This window comes from Buteo buteo, chromosome Z, assembly GCF_964188355.1.
Source record: "Buteo buteo chromosome Z, bButBut1.hap1.1, whole genome shotgun sequence".
NCBI classification, from domain to species: Eukaryota; Metazoa; Chordata; class Aves; order Accipitriformes; family Accipitridae; genus Buteo; species Buteo buteo.
In genome coordinates, this window is record NC_134204.1 from 58296661 (window position 1) to 58315278 (window position 18618).

Here is an 18618-nt window from a genome sequence, read left to right on the forward strand (position 1 = left end):
CCATTCATATCAGTAGTGTGGCCCATTAACACAATATACAGTATACAGACAGTCTTGAAAATTGGGGGCTATCTAAAAAGTTTTCAAAAATTGGTGCATTTAAAACATTGCATAAAGGAAAAATAATTGACAGAACCAGTTAACTGAGCCTTTGGGACTGACATTGTATGTTATTTGATTCTCAAATAAGTTATAACTTAAAAGTTATTTCCCTTTAAGTCCTGTGACAATATATTATTTCACTGTATGACTCAGTCTGGGAGGAACTACTAAAGTGAAAGGAGCAGAGATCTTCAGATAAATCCCCTCAGGAAAGCTGAACCACAAGATGACTTGTTTTTTAGTGCAAGGGCTTGTCAATACTTGAAAGCTGTTCCAGATTAAATTTCATTATTCAGTACTATGTCTTATGTCCACAGACTATTTTTGTGCATTACTGGTGCTTTAATAACTGGTAATTATTCCCTGCTTTTGGAACCAGAGTTGTGGGGATAATGAATTTCTAATCCATACGAACTTTTGCTATCTGACAGTGGTATCCCTCTGGTAAGCCATGTTGCTTTTTATCTACTTGGCTTGTCTGTCTATTCACATCTATACCATCTACTGGTCCAAATTTACTGTGACCAAGTGGCATGCTGATTTTTAAATCAATGTTTTTGTACACCATGCAGAACTATCTTTTCCAATTGCCACCAGCTGCGAAGTTCACATCCCTGTGTATGAACATGTATCTTATCCATGAATATTTACAGCATTATTTTGTGACTCAGAATTCATTGACTTTCTCTGCAAAAATCTTGTAATTATCCCACTACTCTAATGACAAGAATCACATGAAATCAGTGTTTCTTAAATGTGGTTGTAGAACAAATGTATGGACAGAGACTTTCCAATGAACAGGATATAGACTATAATTTTAATACCAGTAACAATTCTGTAACTAATTTCTGGCAATACAAGCATAACTAGCATCAAGCAGCAGCACACAAGCCCCAGTAAGTCCAATCTACTCCTTAGCATGAATTACAGGAATAAAAAGGGGCTAAAAGCATTAAGTATGCCTTAAAAAAGAGAAAATAAAATGAGTTATATTAATCTCTGAAATTGTTTTCACTTTTTTTTTAAAAAACATAGTAGCATAATTGTAGTATTGATTAGAAACAATGATATGTCTCTTCAACATAGTATTATCAGGTTATTTGCTACCTGCCTTTCTCAAAGATCTGTTTTTGAAGGAACACTGCCAACATGTGATAGATGGACTTTCAGGGAAATAGATAAAACACCAGAAAATTCACTGCAGGCAAGTGGAAAGAACTCTAGCTGCTGAATATATACTTAAATCAGAGCTCAAAAGCATTGGCAAGACTTAATGTTTTCTTTTTGCCTTGAGATGCTGTATATTAGATTATCATGGTTTAAAAGATGCCACTGACCTGTACATCTTGTTTACCATATGCTGTGATCTCTATCCTGTTACACATGCTGTCTGACTGCAGGCTATATTTTCATAGCAAGTAAAAGCTCTACAGCCTTCTATATAATTTAAGACTATGATAGAGCATCACTAAAGAACATTATTTTGCTACGGAAGTATTATTCCCACTATTTTCTTACAATTTTATTTTATAATCCTCTTCAGGTGATTACAAGGGGTTTTGCATTCATGAAAGCCTTGTGCAACTGGAATCAAATTAAGGACGTCGACAATGAACATATCAGAGAAGTATGTGCAATAATATCTGTGTGTTCTCTATTAGTACCCTGACCATTCTACTATGCTTTGTGCTTGTTCCCACTGTATGGAGGATCAAGAACACATCAACCAGTATGGGACCCTATGGTATTCTGTGCTCTGTGAACATGCCTATCAGAAGCCAAGTTACCTACTTTGGATGATTCAGCAGCCTCATCTTTCCTAATTCAATACTTCCATGATTCACATCACTTAACTTTCTGATACTAGTACAAAAGTGAAAAAATACATTACATTCAGAGCCCTGCTGCTATCTTTGCACTGCTTCTGATAAGCAGTGACAATTTCAGTTCACAGTTCTTTTGCAGTTTTCCAGTTTGCAAAAGGAGAAAATAATGCTAATCTGTTGCCTAATGGGGTACTTCAAAGATGAGCTGTGAGCATGGATGACTTCTTAAATTACACAATGTTATTATGGCTATAAAAATTAAGATACTTATGGATCTTTTGAATAATTTTTTCATTAAGCACATTAGTGCAAGTTCTCAAAATTCATGACCGTTGCTGTGGCTTTACTGCTATTAATCTTATTTGATGTTGACTTCGATAAGAAACACTGAGTGCTTTTAAAATGCTTAGTGTGGATTTATTCTGACCAGATTTCCTACTTTATAAAGCTTCTGCCCTAGTGAATCAGTTTACTACCATTTTTCCAAATATTCAAGAACAGTTATTTTCAATGCTATAAAGTTTCAATTAGTGGCAGATAAGAGGAACTGATTGCTTCCTTAGCTGAGCTGACAATGGAATCACTGAAAAGGGAGACCCAAATACATATATGTAGAAAGCTGAAGAACTGAACCCTAATGGGGGAGATTGCTGTAGACAGCTCACCACTGGAAACAGAGGAGAATCTTCCTTCTCTTCTTTGCCTCTCACTCTGAGCTGAGGTTGCTTAGCTGTATGTTAATGAGCCTTTCTTTTACTGATGTTATCCAGATATTTTGTGGATTCTGATAAAACCCTGTAACCCAGAATTAAATTATCTACTGTTTTGCTGAATTAGTTTTCTGCCAGATTAGGCAGTTGAAGAGATGAATCAGCTGGCAGAGGAATATAACAAGTATCAGTTGGTACAAGGTAAGTAGTGAGAGCATGAAGCAAGTGTAGGCAGAGAGGAAGAGTTGAGCAGGGAAAAGGACATTGCTATTTTGGCAAGTGGCAAGCTGTTAGATCTGCCTAAATCATCATGCTTAATTGTATTCTAATTTCACCTAAGGAAAAAGAAACTTTTGAATGATGCCCTGTAGCATTCTGACCACAAAAGCTGGCAAGTTTCTTCTGTGCTACCTTGGGGATATATTAATAGCACATGATAATTTCTAGCTAGTACATGCTTCTTAAAAAAAAAAAAAGCAAACAAACAAAAATCCCAACAACTACAATAAAAACCCAACCAAAAATTAGATATGATCCTTTACATTCTAAAGTGAGATACAAACATACTAGAAATATTACAAGAAAAAGAGAAAAATACAATTATTTAATTTCAGGACCTGGAAGTTTTTACAGTATTTTATTTATTTTTATGACTTAAACAAAAACAGCAAAGCAGGAAGAGCACTTACAGGCAAAGTGTCTATACTGCAATAAAATGTTCTAATGTTGTAGCCCTGTCATGTTTTTCCTCCTTAGAATACATCTGCACTTGTTTTTTTTATCTGTGATATAGGACTGTAATTCATCTAGAGGCTCTTGTGCTGCTGTTGCTTATTTCTACATGGCTATTGAGAATGGGACTGCAATTGGCATCCTGCCAAATCCTTGTTTTAGGCCATAAAGAATAAAATATTTGCTGGATTCTAAGAAAATACACAGTTAAATGATTAAAGTAAATAATTTTGTGAGCAATGCAGCTAAATGAGATGTGGTTGTCTTTGCATATCTTAGCTCATTAGAAATTCTTGATGGAAACTTTTCTTGCATTAGCATCTTTAAATGCTCTCTCTCTTACCTGCCTCTACATGCACAATTATAAGTGTTCCTATGCAAGGATTCTCTGGTGTACAGTTCACATCAGAAAATTTTTTCTTATTGAGGCACTTACAGTACCTATCCTCTCAGATCTATTTTCATCTAACTGGTAGAAATTTTATTGCCCTTGAGATGTTTTCCCTAAGATAAATGCAAGTGATTTTGAAGTTTCTGAAAGAGACACAGAGAGAGGCAAGGTAACAGTGTAAACTTAACTGCACTCTATTCAAAAAGGAATGTACATCTAGGAAGTATTGCTGAAAGGTAGGTTGTGTGACAACATAAAATACATAGCAATGACTATTCTGTGGAAGTAGCTCCTTCTAGATATGGATACATCTGTAGAAATAGATAGATAGATAGACAGACAGACAGACAAGGATATTTATTTTGTAAACACAGTGCTATGGATTGCTTGGGATAATATTCTGAACAGATAGTTGTTACCAACAACTGTATTTCCTGCTGGCAGGGGATGAAGGTGTCAGATTTATGCAGAATAGTGTGCACAGCAATGAAACAATTTTAGCTTTAAATACAAAACCTTACATTAAGGAGGAAATTAACACATTAATCAGTAGTACTAACTACTTCAGTCAAGGAATAAAGAGAGCTTCACCATTCTTTTTCTCTGCTCAAGCTTTAGGCACAAGTGTTTGTTGGCACATTTTTTTCATCTCCTTTTAAGGTTGTCAGCCAAATGGTTCACCAGTCCCGCACCTGATTCTGAGCTACCTCTGACATGTTTTAGCAAGACTGATGAAGTAAGTCCTTTGTCTTCAAACTTCTGGAGTACTGGCAACTTCTCAGCTCTACATCCAGTGTAGATTCTTCTTATGTGCAGTTCTGGCTGAAAACAACTGGAGAATTTCCACTGTGTCAAAGGCACCTAAGTGCCTACCTGACAATTAATGTTCATGTGGCCAAATCTCTGTTCCTCTCACCAGAAAAATAAGCGAGAACAAAGAAGGTCTGAGTCATGTTTCCTGCTGTTTAAAAGCAGAAATATCTCAAGCATTCTTTAGGGAAAGCAAGTCTTCAAAGATAAGAAAGAGGCAGGGTTGCTAGCAACCATATTTTACCCCATGGAAAAGACTCAGTTAAGTTATTGCTGAATGGAGGCTGTCAAACAAAGGTGAAATATATGTCACTGAAGATGCTTCAAGGATATGTTTAAGGATTTGAGTAACTAAAGAAATGTTTTATTCTGCATCTTAAAAGAAAAAAAAATATTGTGGTAATAGTTGACTAAAGGCCTGAAAAAAGAACCAATTTAACATTCTTCACTTTTACCAATCACTCATACCACTAAACTATAACTAAAAACTGTATTTTATAGTGAAAAGGGTCTGTAACTTTTGGACACAGATTTTTTTTTTATCATATTAGAGAAATTCTAGATTTTTAATAACTCCAGCAAAGCTGGAGTTTCAATTCTGTTCAATTGTTGTGCTGGTTTTGGCTGTGACAGAGTTAATTTTCTTCATGGTGGCTAGTACCAGTTTATGTTTTGGATTTGGGCTGAAAAGAGTGTGGATAGTACAGGGATGTTTTCTTTATTACTGAGCAGTGCTTACAGAGTCAAGGCCTTTACTGCTTCTCACACCACCCCGCCAATGAGTAGGGTGGGGGTGCACAAGAAGGTGGGAGGCAACACAGCTGGGGCAGCTGACCCCAGCTGACAAGAGGGATATTCCATACCATATGACATCATGCTCAGCATATAAAGCTGGGTGGAAGAAGAAGGAAGGGGGGGATGTTTGTAATAATGGCATTTGCCCTCCCAAGTAACCATTATGTGTGATGGAGCCCTGCTTTCCTGGAAATGGCTGAACAGCCATCTGCTGACAGGAAGTAGTGAATAAATTCCTTGTTCTGCTTTGCTTGTGTGTGCGGCTTTTGCTTTCCCTATTAAACTGCCTTTATCTCAACCCACGAGTTTTCTCACTTTTACCCTTCTGATTCTCTGCCCCATCCCACAGCAGGAGGAGTGAGTGAGCAGCGGTGTGGTGTTTAGTTGCCAGCTGGGGCTAAACCACAACAATTGTGTTCTAAATAATGTTATACAAAATTACACTGAAACCCTTATTCTTCTAATATTGGACAGATGCAAATAGGTGCTACTGTGAAATGAACTCTATACCTAACTTCATCTGTATGAATAGTTCCCATTGTATTATCTTAAAAATTTGATTTTAATAGGAAAATCCAGCTATGGAGATTTCTGCACATGTAATGGAGCATGATCTTATTTTAGCTCTTCTGCTTCACAGAGATGTGTCATGCTAATTAAGGATTTTGGATTGATGAAAATGAAGAATGGTGAAAGCAAGTGATGAGGAGCTCTAAAAAAGCTATTCAGACCTCTCTGCAGCCTCTGTGCAATACTGTGTAGGATCCCAGCCCTGCAGAGTCAGCTACATCATTATTAATGTTTGTTTAATATATTTAAATATAGGCCAGGCAAGGTCAGTGCTTAGAAAAGAAAGCTCTCAGGACATGTTATGCTATTAAAACAAATGCTTTGGTGATTTAATAATTTAATAATGTAAGTTTTCCTTTTGAGGATGAGCTGTTGTCATATGTGAAGGAGTGTCTAAGAACACGTTGGTGAGTAAATGGTCATTAAGACTCATATAGGTCTGTGCTCAACATTAGGACTAGTATTAAAGTCCAAGTACTTAGTGTGAAATAGAACTACAACCTGGTTTATGCTACAGGGTTGTCAATGTAACCAAGTGTGTGAAACACGCTAAGGTGTGAGAAAGTGAACTTCTAGGTTTATGAAGCAGAACAGGTACAGGCCTGGGAATAGGGCCTGAGCTCTTGTGGACCTCTGGCCCTTGTCTCTCCCCTCCCTCCCCCAAAGAACAGTTAAACTTAAGATTTCTTCCCTTTTATTGGCAAAATAAATATTGGGCCTTTAGATTTTGAGTTCTTCAGTATTAATCAACTCCCATTTTCTTCTTTTCCAACGATCAGCAGTTAAAATTTTCCCATATTACAGGAAAAAAATGGTATTTAGTTAGCCATGTGATAGCAGAAGTGTAGTGGTCAGGGAGAAGGGAGCAGGTCAGGCAGAAATAGGGCTAAAAATAAATATTAAGGTTAAATCGCAACGAGCGGAGCGCGGCGGTGAGATGCAGGCAAAGCTGGCCTGGCCCGGCGGCATTGAAACGGCCGTCAGGCGCCTGCGGGGCCCCCGTGCAGCAGGCCGGGGCAACCCAGAGCCACAGGGAGGCCTGCGGGGCAGCGCCAGGATCCCGCTGCTGCCGGGTCATTCCGCCTCTGCGGCGGCAGGGCGGCGGCCGGCATTCGGCTGACACGCCCGAAATAGCCCAGACGAGCAGAGAACCGACATCGCGACAACCGTCCCCCGCCCCCCAGGGCTCGGAGAGCCGCGCGGCGCGCTGCCCCACCCGCCCCGGGCGTGCGGAAGGCGGGTCTGCGTGAGGAGTAGGCGGTGCAGCGTAGCCCAGCCAGGGTGAGAGGGACGCGGGCGCCGAGGCCCGGGCAGAAGATGGTTGGTGCGGACTCTCTCCCGTGAAAAAGCTGCTGAGCAGGGAGCTGCGGACTGAGCCTGCTGTGCCCCCAGCCGCTGGAGCGGTGGTATAGGGTCGGTAGGCAGTGACTGCCGCGTGAGGGGCCGCAGCGGCCCGGCGGAGCCCGCGGCAGCGCCCGTCCTGGGAGCATGCGGCGGCAGGAGGAGGAGGAGGAGGAGGAGGAGTGAAGACTCGAGGCTGCGTCTCCGCGTCGTCTTCTCATCCCTCGGCAGGGCTTCGCTCTCGCGGGCTGAAGGCGGACTCCGTGAGGGAAATGGAGCCGTTTCCCAGCGGTGAGTACTGCGGCGGCGCCGCGCTGCCAGCGGGCGCACCCCGAGCCGGCAGCGGAGCCCGGGACGCGGACGCGCGGCGTCTCCGCGGCAGGCCTGCCCAGCCTCCTGGCCGAGGGGCGCCCGGGCGGGCCGCCGCGCCGCAGGGTCCGGGCGCAGCTGGGCCGCTCAGCGGGAGCTGCTTGCCCAGGGGAACAGGGGAGGCTTCTTAGTCGTGGCGTCCCCTTGGTCCGCGGCTTGGAAATCGCCTCAGTTCTTGTTTTATTCGGGTTAATTAGGCGCACATGTCTTTAACTAGGAAGGTGAGAGGAGGCTCCCTCTCTTTTTCGGTACAGTTGTACTTTTTATTGCCCTGTCATAGTTGCACGGTGGCAGATAACAGATACTACAAAGCCGGGGCAACTTCTACACCAAGGTGTGCTCTCACTATGTGTTGCTCCGAGGAAAGAGCCTTAAATGCGTCTGGAGTGTCAAAGCCATCGTGACTCTCTGATGGGAAGGACGAACCAGACCCTCTCTTTATGCCGTTTTCCCGATCCAGGTGCTCTGGACAGTGTGACCTCCCAGCGAGGTAAAGGAGAAATGAAACACAGGAGGCTCTAGGGTGTTTGAAACAATGTTTCAGGGTGTTCCCGGAAGCCCAGAAAGTTTTCAGAACTGTCAGTGCATTGGCAGAAGTGCTTGAAATAAAGATTGTGGTTGCAGCTTTGAGAAAAGCATACACGAGCATTTGCTGACGTTGTGATACAGCAGTATGTGTGCATCCTGCGCTTGTGACTGAAACAAAGCTATGTGAAGTCCATGTTACTACTGCCTGTGTAGTAACAAATTCTACCCGTCCGGGGCAGAGGAGGAAATGAAGCTCTCAGATCAAACTGAAACCGAAGTACATTTGGTTAGACTCAAGAAAGTAGCCAAATATGGAATTAGGACAAGACACTGAGTAAACCAACAGCCTTCCTGTTGAAAATGCAGCACTTATATTACGGGTGGGATTTAGTCTGTTAAATGACAAGCATGCTGTGTAGCCATAGCTAAAACACAAGGTAGGGTTTGCTGCATTATATTCTAACTCCTCAGTGACCTGCCAAATCAGAGTACAAAACTTCTGCCAAATTCAGAAAAATCCATGCAGTAAAAACTAAATTTTCTGTTTCACTTGAGAAATATATTGTCATTGCCTTGTGTTTCCCTTTTCTCAAATATACTAAAAATTCCCTATCCTTTATATGCTGCCATTTAAAATCTGAAGGTTGTGAGCTCTGGGCATATCTTGTTGGTTTAACTAGCAAGATGGACTTTTTTTTTTTTTTTAAATTACACTTCTATAGAGGGTGTTTTTTTGTCATGTTAAATTACAGTTTGTACAAGCAGTTGGTACTTTCGTTTTGTACTTAATCCTGGCCTTGGTAGAAGATCTTTCAGCTACAGCTTATTACAATCACAGGGTTATAATCTGCATTCCTGTATGCCTGGTAAAAAGACCTTGTCTTTAATGGTAATGCAGTTTAGGGGAGCATTTTTTTTTAAGTCATCGTGCTGAGTCCATTCCCTTTGAGAGAGACAGCCGTCATGTTGCTATCACTTTAAAAGTCTGACATAATACTGTCACTGCATTGTGCAATAAAACCTTAAAAAAATTTTGCTCTTTATCCATGCAACTGGAAGAAATGGCAATGGGCTTGAGCATACAGCTCAAAGGTACTTTGTGCAACTGCTGAGAAGCGATGTTCATGCACAGAGCTTCCTAATTTTGTTCACTGAAGTGAAAAAGCCTGGAGATGATGGTGAGACTGTTTGGAAGAAAATTTGGAAGTGAAGCTGGTCAGTAAATTTCCTCCAGAAAGCTGGCTCCGCTGGAAGGGACACTAAAGACAATGTGCAAATATTAGAGCAGAGATGTTGCTTGTTATTTTGATGATCTTGTGGCATGTTTGGTACTCAATAGCAGCTGCTAAAATCTGAATTGAAGAGGATGCTTACACTATTGGCTTTTTGAATAGAGTTCTTGTTTCCATGGCTGGTGGTCTGGAAGCTTTTGTGGGCATCAAATCTTTCAAATAAACTTCATGGTAACTGAAAGGTTTTTTGTTTTGTCTTATATGGTAGTAATGAGTTCTGTTTGTGAGCCTGTATGTTGATTTCTTGTGCAAAGTGCTGTGTAAATTCAGAGGAAAAGATGGCTCTCAGAGGAAGCTTACAATATTGTATTTGTAGTGCTCAAGTTCTTTGGGGCTTTTACCCTTGTAAAACAAAACCATTTCAGTTGGATGCAGAACTCTAATGCCAATTTGTCAAACCGGTAAGAAAACAATTTCTTGTTTTACTTTACCTACCTAAAGCTGTGTCAGAATGGATGTGTATCTTAAAACAGTTTTTAAGGCAGCAAATGCACTGAAGTGGATGTGGAAGATCACTTTTTCTAATTCAATATTTGGTGGGGTTTTTTTTTTCTTTAAATAAAAGCAGAAACACAGCCACCGTTAATTTCAAAAGTCAAAGAAAGCCTTATCCTTTCCTTTAAATGCTACTGGGTGTGCTGAACTCTTTATTTTTTTGAATAGTTTCTCCAGTGGAAACACTCAGATAACCTAAACAAAAATATTTAAGATTTCTTTTGACTTCACGCCCCACCCCTGTACTGGAAACTTAGGCCGAGTCCTCTTTGGAGAGATCTCTGCTATGCCTTCCCTCCTGCTCCAGTGTTTGGTTGGAGATAATGTGTGAGGTCTGTAGCTCTGGAAGAACAGTTAATTGCAGATCTATTTTTAGGGCCTGGAATAGCTAAGTTAATCATAGAATATCTTGAGTTGGAAGGTATCTATAAGGATCACCGAGTCCAACTCCTTGCTCCTCACAGGACTACCTAAAACTAAATCATATAACTGAGTGTCATCCAGATGCATGGCACTCCTTGGTGCCATGACCACCTCTCTGGGGACCCTGTTCCAGTGACCAACCACCCTCTCAGTGAAGGACCTTTTCCTAATATCCAATCTGAAATTCCACTGAAATGTTATAAATTGGTAAATGTTTTAGAAGTGGTTACTGGTAAGATTTTATTTTTTGAGACAAATTTCTCTATTTTACATGACTGTTCTTAATTTGAGACCTTTCCAGAAATATGAATAATCAAAGTATAATTAAAAGTGCCTGGAAGACTTCCCTTTTCTTGCACATTTGTTGTATGATCTCAAATTCCTCTGAATTGGGAACTACAAATTAATGAGCAGAATTTATTAATTCTGACTAGTCATTTGTTACCTTAACAGTTTCATTAAAAAAAGCAAAAAAAGTGAAATACTGACTAAAAGGGATATGTCATGTAGCTTGGGACAACTCTTTTGGAGAATATTGTAAAATATTTGCAAGCCTTTTGCTTTTATTTTTAGATGGTATATGTTTCTGAAAGATCATTTCCTGTTTAGTTCATTAAACACGGAACTTGCCATTTGAGATGCAAGGAAAAGGCAGAAGTGAACTATTACAATGTTTCTCACTTAAGACAGATGATATTCATGAACAAGTAACTGCAGAAGAGATATCGTGATGATCTGCTGAAATGCAAATAACATTCACTGACGTTCTTGAATTATTTTTATCCTTTTATTTTACACAGCAAGTAGAAACTTTGAAATTAATTACATAACTAAACTGATGAACAAGGTAAAAAGGCTGTTGTGGGAAGAAGTGGGGTTTTTTGTAGAAGTTAGAAATAAACCAAGCTAGGTAACGTCATTTACAAAATGAAAAATGTCATTTGCAAAATCTAGTTACTTCAGCTAGTTCCTGTCAATTTCAAAATGTTTCGTTCTTTGTGTTAGCTTTGTTCAGTATATAAATGTATTGGAGATTGCAGGAGTGTGTTCTGTGTGCATAGCCTAAGTCTGTTGGGGGCAAAAAGCATACCCTTAACTGTCAGGATTTTATACTGTTGTGTCATGGAGAGGAAGGGTTCCTGTTTGTTTGAAACTGTATTATTCAGTCCTAAACAAAAGACTGAGTAATCTGTTGTGGTAAGATAGTACATAAAAAAACCAATAAATCTAGAAGGACTGTTCTCAGTGTCTTCCCCCCTTTCCCTTCCATGTTTTGCATATGCCAGCATTTTAATTTAGTCAAATATTACTGACAGAAAAAAATGCTGATTGCATCTGTTTCTAAATGTGAGTTTTGTGTTGTTCAAGTGTGTGTTGCTAGATAGTATTTTTCCACAAAGCTGTGTTGTATCATCTGTATCTTGTGTTCCTGTGTCATCTAAGCTAAACAGGAACCTGTTTTCTCAATGAGTTGGGTACGTATTTGCTTTTACTGCATTTCCTTGAACTTCCTGTCTAGCAGTAGATGCTCAGAAGTTAATTTAGTAATTTGGATACAGTCTGTATAGCTGAGAGAGCAATCATCCCTCTCTGGGCTCCATTCATGTCTATACATAGATTAAGACTTACACACTTTCTTTTGCTGGCACTTTACAATACAAGCTGGGATCTGGATGTATTAGTGTCCTGGTTTCAGCTGGGATAGAGTTAGTTGTCTTCCTAGTAGCTGGTATAGTGCTATGTTTTTGAGTTAGGTATGAGAAGAATGTTGATAACACTGATGTTTTCAGTTGTTGCTAAGTAATGTTTAATCTGAAGTCAAGAATTTTTCAGCTTCTGATGCCCAGCCAGCAAGAAGCCTGGAGAGACACAGCCAGGGCAGCTGATACTGAAAAAGCTGGTCGAAGAAACTCCTTTAAGAATTGATTTCAGAGTTTTAGAAAGCAGGCATTATTTATTGCAGTGCTGGGTGCATGGGGGATCGCTCCACCTATCGTGCACACCGTCAGGCCTAATTGTGCAGGTTAAGTACAGGTTCTACACACATATTCACTAGATTTCCGAGAAATGTTATACATATTCATTAGTTTTCTGGGAAACTATTAGCATATGCAAATGTCCTTTACGCAGGCACATTGAAGATCTCTGGTGGTCTTCAGGAGTCCTCTGGTGGTCTTCCATAGTCTTCCTCACTTGTCTGCTACTTGACCCTTCTTGGATGATTCTGCGCAGTGTGATCTTCTGCATGTTTGATGCATCTTATCCTAAAGAATGCTTGTTAGTGCTTCTATTACCTATGCTTACATTTTGACGTAATCCATATGGATACTTCTAAGCTAAGTTACCTAAGAGGGCTAAGTCCTTATCTTCTGCAGAAACTGCAATGCCATCCAAAAGCAATTTCTCATACATTTTGCAACATACAGAACTTTAATCTACTATTGACTAATAAATAATTGGACAAAGAAATAGCAAGGACATTGTATTTAGAAAAACATCTTGAATCACAGCTGACCTAAACTGGCCAAAGGGGTATTCCATACCATGTGACGTCACATCTAGTATATAAACTGGGGAGAGTGGGGTGGGGCGATTGCTGCTTGGGGACTAACTGGGTGTCAATTGGCAGGTGGTTAGCAATTGCATTGTGCATCATTTGTATGTTTTAATCCTTTTAGTATTACTATTGTTATTTTATCAGTATTATCATTATTAGTTTCCTCTTTTCTGTTCTATTATACTGTTCTTATCTCAACCCCCGAGTTTTACTTCTTTTCCCGATTTTTTCCCCCATCCTGCTGAGTGGGGGGGAAGTGAGTGAGCAGCTACGTGGTACTTAGTTGCTGACTAGGGTTAAACCACGACAATTAGTGACAAATCTGGAACAGAGTACTCCAGCACCTGTTACAAAGTGAAAAGCAATTTAATCATCAGAATAATGAGGGAAATAAATTAACATACGAAGAGAGAAGAAAGAACTTAATCTGCTTGAAATGTTTTCTTTTGACAAGATGAAACACTAGGAGTTGGAAGGAGATGGAAAATCTATTTCCCTGTTAAAACAATGTCTGAAGATCAGTGTATAGATGTTCACCATGGACTGTTAGTATTTTTCTACTGAGGAGATGGTATTCCACTTGTAGAATAAATGAAGCCACTGAGTACCTGCATGATATCTAATGAGTGAAAAATGTTGAAAGCTTATGTTGACATCAGTATCCACCTGTAAAAGTATTCCAGGACTGTCTTGTCATGTTTTTTTGGGAAGATGATGCGAAGTCCAACAACTGTGTTTGACATTTGTGAGGCTGTGTGTACATGTGCTAGATAAAGCCCCATAATGACTGCCACAGAAAGTGCTGAAAGCTAATAAAAGCTAGGATAAAACCATTTTTGTTTAACTAATCAGAATATTTTTTTTATATTTGATGGGCATTTGTATAATAATTACCCACAAAGAAGCTGAATTTACCTTTATTTAATGCATGTCTCTGATTTCAGTAGTGATTAATTCAGCTGCATTCAGAGAATTCAAGTTTTCCTTTTCCTCCTTCGCTTGATGATTTGAGTGAAGGAAGTTCAGTGAATTTCCAGCTCTGCTGGACAGTACTTGTTTTTCATTAAGTACAAAAGCAAAGATTGTGTATAAGAGCAAAACCATTAAGATTTCTTTGTGAGTGAGAGCCATATTATTCCTTTGTCTGTCAGAGAAATTTGTATGCATGGCAGCTACTGCTTAGACTTCTGTCCAACACTACCTTAAAATAACATTAAATTAACTAAAAATACACCAGCATTTTTTTGTGAACTGGGTTTTAATTGCCTCTGTTTTAAAAAGTACATATGTAGCTTTTAATAGCTGTGCTTTGACTATTTTTGATACTGCTTTAAATAGTGGTATTATATTAACCTTACATTGTAAGAATCATAAAAAGATTGTATACCTTGTAGCCAGGAAAAAAAGGGAGAGAGCCAATGGACATTCGAAGGAAATGGGGAGGATGGAGGGGAGACAACAGCTCTGGGAAACTCATTCAGTTGATCAAAGAGACAGGAATTCTGGGGTAATACGGTGTGTTGGGTTCTGCCCAGTTTGCCTCCCTGGGGCACAGCTGATGTTTTATTCCATCTTGAGTGTTCTCTCGCAAAAGATGTTCAAAGAAGATCTCAGTGCCTAGTTCTTCTATTTGATTATTCAGGTTGTGTGGTAATGTACTGCAGCAGTTGTTGTCTTTACTGCAGCTAGTGAAGAGTGAGAGAGAGGAATCCTGATTTCACTGAAATATGAGACACTTTTGGCATTTTATTTGTTCATGTGGAGATAAGGTGGGTTTTGATTTTTGGGATGGTTTCTTCCCACCAAATCTCCCACCAAGCTGGTTGGAGGAATCTGTTTCACTGTGCTTTAGTAAGCGTAGCTGAGTGCAGAGAACTTTTCTTGGGTTGTAATCAGTCTTTGACACTGAAGGAACAGATTCTGCAAATACTGGCGTTCTTGTGTAACAATATTTCCATCACAGCACCATTGACTTTTATGGGGAGTCAGTTGTGTTTAAAACTTAAGAATGTGCCTAATTTACCTACTGCTTCAGGGCCTAACACTGCTTTTTATTTAAGCCTTTCTTTGGTATAAAATCTGACAATTTCTTCTGCAGTAATAATGAATTGTTAACACATCAATAGAATCACTTGTAACTGTTTTTCATGCATGTAAACCAATCTTTCTGGAAACAGCCAGGCTTGTATTTGTGGGAGTCCAGAAAGCTTCAGAATACTTTAGAATCCTCATTACTTCTGAGCTGTAAACCATTATAAGAGAAAGACAAAGAGCAGGTTTTCAGGAAATGGAACTGTGAATATAGCATGTGTGAGTGTGGTGGATTGACGCTGGCTGGATGCCAGGTGCCCACCAAAGCCATTCTATCACTCCCCCCTCCTCAGCTGGACAGGGCAGAGAAAATATAACAAAGGGCTTGTGGGTTGAGATAAGGACAGGAGAGATCACTCACCAATTACTGTCACGGGCAAAACAGACTCAGCTTGGGGAAAATTAACTTAGTTTATTGCCAGTCAGCCAGAGTAGGGTAATGAGAAATAAAACCAAATCTCAGAACACCTTCCCTCCACCCCTCCCTTCTTCCCAGGCACAACTTCACTCCCAGATTCTCTACATACCCCCTCCAGCGGTGCAGGGGGACAGGGAATGGGGTTTACGGTCAGTTCGTCACATGTTATTTCTGCCGCTTCATCCTCCTCAGCAGCAGGACTCATCACACTCTCCCCCTGCTCCGGTATTGGGTCCCTCCCACAGGAGACAGTCCTCCATGAAGTTTTCCAATGTGGGCCATTCCCATGCGCTGCAGTTCTTCACAAACTGCTCCAGCATGGGTCCCTTCCACGGCGTGCAGTCCTTCAGGAGCACAGTGCTCCAGCATGGGTCCCCCATGGGGTCACAAGTTCTGCCAGAAAACCTGCTCCATGGGCTTCTCTCTCCACAGATCCGCAGGTCCTGCCAGGAGCCTGCTCCAGTGTGGGCTTCCCACGGGGTCACAGCCTCTTTCGGGCATCTACCTGCTCCAGCGTGGGGGCCCTCCAATGGGCTGCAGGTGGATATCTGCTCCACCGTGGACCTCCATGGGCTGCAGGGGGACAACCTGCCTCACCATGGTCTTCACCATGGGCTGCAGGGGAATCTCTGCTCCGGCACCTGGACCATCTCCTCCCTCTCCTTCTTCACTGACCTGGGGGTCTGCAGGGTTGTTTCTCTTGCATGTTGTCACTCTCTCTCCAGCTGCCATTTCTCTCTGTCCCCCAACTTTTTTTTCCTTCTTAAAAATTTTATCACAGAGGCATTACCACTATCACTGATTGGCTTGGCCTTGGCTGGTGGTAGGTCTGTCTTAGAGCCGGCTGGTATTGGCTTTGTTGGACACAGGGGAAGCTTCCAGCAGCTTCTTACAGAAGCCACCCCTGGTAATACTACACCCCCCTGCTACCAAAACCTTGCCACACAAAGCCAGTACAATAAGCCATCAGTTTTGTTATCCAAATGTGTGCTTTTTATCATTGATGGAGATACTGACGAGGCCTTGGTGTCTCTTTTGGCACAACTGAGTATTCATAAGTGTGAGTACTTTTTATGTAAAGTACTATTCTACAAAGAACTGGAAAATAATTAAAGGAACCATTACAAAATATGTGCTCTAGTAATTAAAAACACAAATCAAAATAAGAACTAATAATGTTTAAAAGTATGCAACCTGTTAAACTTTGCACAAGTAAAAAGCAAAATCCAAGCAAACAGATTAAATCTTCCTTCATATCTATCTTCTGTGATTATAATACTGTGATGCTACTATGACAGTGGTCTGCATTGCAGTGGTAGGAATGCTGTGTTTGTCCTGCGTTATGTACACTGATTAGGCTAGCAAGCTCCATCAGAGCAACTGACTTGTTGGCAACTCTGTTGATTGATTTGGCAAAAGTTCAGGCTAGTGCTCTGCTGAGGGATGGTGCCTGGAATAGAAGAGGCTACTCTAAATGTTAAAATGCAGGAGGGTTGATATCCGTTACACTTGAAAGTTCTTTGTGATTGGTTCCACACCCCATCCCTCCCCCTCCCCCTCCCGTATATATAACGCAGTGCAAGCCATTCGTGTGCAGTATCTAAAAGGACAATATGTAGATTCTAAACCTTGTCTTTGCCAAACTTGGGTGCTTTTCACAGAAAGAGTAGGCCACATTGTGGTAAGTTTTCATGTGTAAAAATTATGATTCTGAGATTAAGATCAATGAAGGCAAAAAAACCTTGTGTGGAGCAGAATAGAACTGTTATTATGAGGGGTTGTATCATTGGCAGGGCTATGATCTACAGAAGTTCTTCTCTCCTATGTAAAAATTGGTGATTAAAAATATGCTTCCTCTAGAGAGGAACCAAGGGTTGTCTTTTTTTATTTCTGTTGTATCTTTTCCTCTCATTTTACTATTTTATTTCTTTTTCTGGTAGCAGCATACGTGTTCCAAACTGTATATATATTCTAAGAACAGTGGTGTGGGCAAGGATATGTACATTGCTGGACAAAGCAACCCAGAGTACTCTCAGGATGAAAACAGCTGCCTGTATGCACAGCTTATTGATTGGACCTCCCTCAGGGCTGGCTCTAGAATGACTGTGCTGGTATTTCTGCAGAAACCTTTCACAAACCCTGCGGGGCATGTTCATCTGCTGTATAGATTGGTCTGGCACTCTGTGCAGTCTGCAGCTCTCCCACCTGCTTTTTCCATAGTGAGAATGAGTGAAAGAGATGATCCCCGGTGTACCTTCTGGTATGTGAGCTGCCCCCGCCCCCATGGTGGTGGTTGTAATGAAGCTGATTTCACAGCTGATATAAGATACTAGGGTATGGTTTTGGAGCAATTTAGATCTCAGTACGTCTTGAGCTACCATGGAGGCATGCTGCCTCTTCTTTCCTTGTCAAAATCCTTTGTCTTGTTATGTAATGAGACTGACAAAAATTTAGGGAGTTGTATTGTTGCTCTGTTAAGACCATGTAAAACTTACTGCACTGTGAGTCATAGGCAATAATGTTTAGACATTATTGCTTCTGTGAGCTGAAATAACAGTTATAAAGCAGTGGACATGCAATACTTGCTTGTGACCTACAAATGGTTTTGTATAGTATTATCACTGGAGTTGCCAAGTGTGTTAAGTAACAACAGTAATCTGGAGGCACATTGGGTTGTTTTTTTTAGAAACTGTTCAAGATGAGAGGGCATGATAGTTCAAATTTATTGTTTTAAAAAAATAAAAAAAGACTAACCAAGTGTCAGGTTGTATACAGTCTGTCAGATTGTATGCCTTGACAGTCTGTTGGATGTTTTGCAAAGTTCTCTAAAATTTTTTCCTCAGAACGACTGATACTGGCAGAGAAATCTTTTGTAACTTCAGCTGTGATGAGCCTGGTATTTATCAGCCATGAAATTGATGGACAGATATAGAGAAGAAGGTAGTCAGCAGTCTTGAACATGGGAGTTCAGTAGCTTGAGAAATTTGAGACACAACTTCCTGCATGTGTCCAATACTCAGGGCCTTTTCATTAGACCCCTGTGGTTAAACATCTTCTATCATTTTAATTGCAAAACATACCCTTGGTCAGATTAGAAACAGGAAACTAAAACCTCATGTTCTAAAATCAAAGTTCAAAGCCCTTTTTCCCCATCCTGTATTTTGTTCA

At 40.6% G+C, this 18618-nt stretch overlaps 1 protein-coding gene across 5 annotated transcripts in view; it reads left to right on the forward strand.

The window, feature by feature from the left end:
- The first annotated feature begins 7195 nt into the window (after positions 1 to 7195).
- Positions 7196 to 18618, forward strand: part of LNPEP (leucyl and cystinyl aminopeptidase) — an 87703-nt gene continuing 76280 nt past the window's right edge. For 3 of the 5 annotated variants that reach the window (XM_075020779.1, XM_075020778.1, XM_075020783.1), the window contains exon 1: positions 7196 to 7568. Coding sequence is in view for 2 of the 5 variants with exons in the window: in XM_075020778.1 (XP_074876879.1) it covers positions 7550 to 7568 (19 nt within the window). In the remaining 3 variants the exon portion in view is untranslated. Of the gene's footprint in view, positions 7569 to 17046; positions 17132 to 18618 lie in introns of those variants that run through there. The other 2 variants (XM_075020782.1, XM_075020780.1) reach the window with 2 other exon arrangements.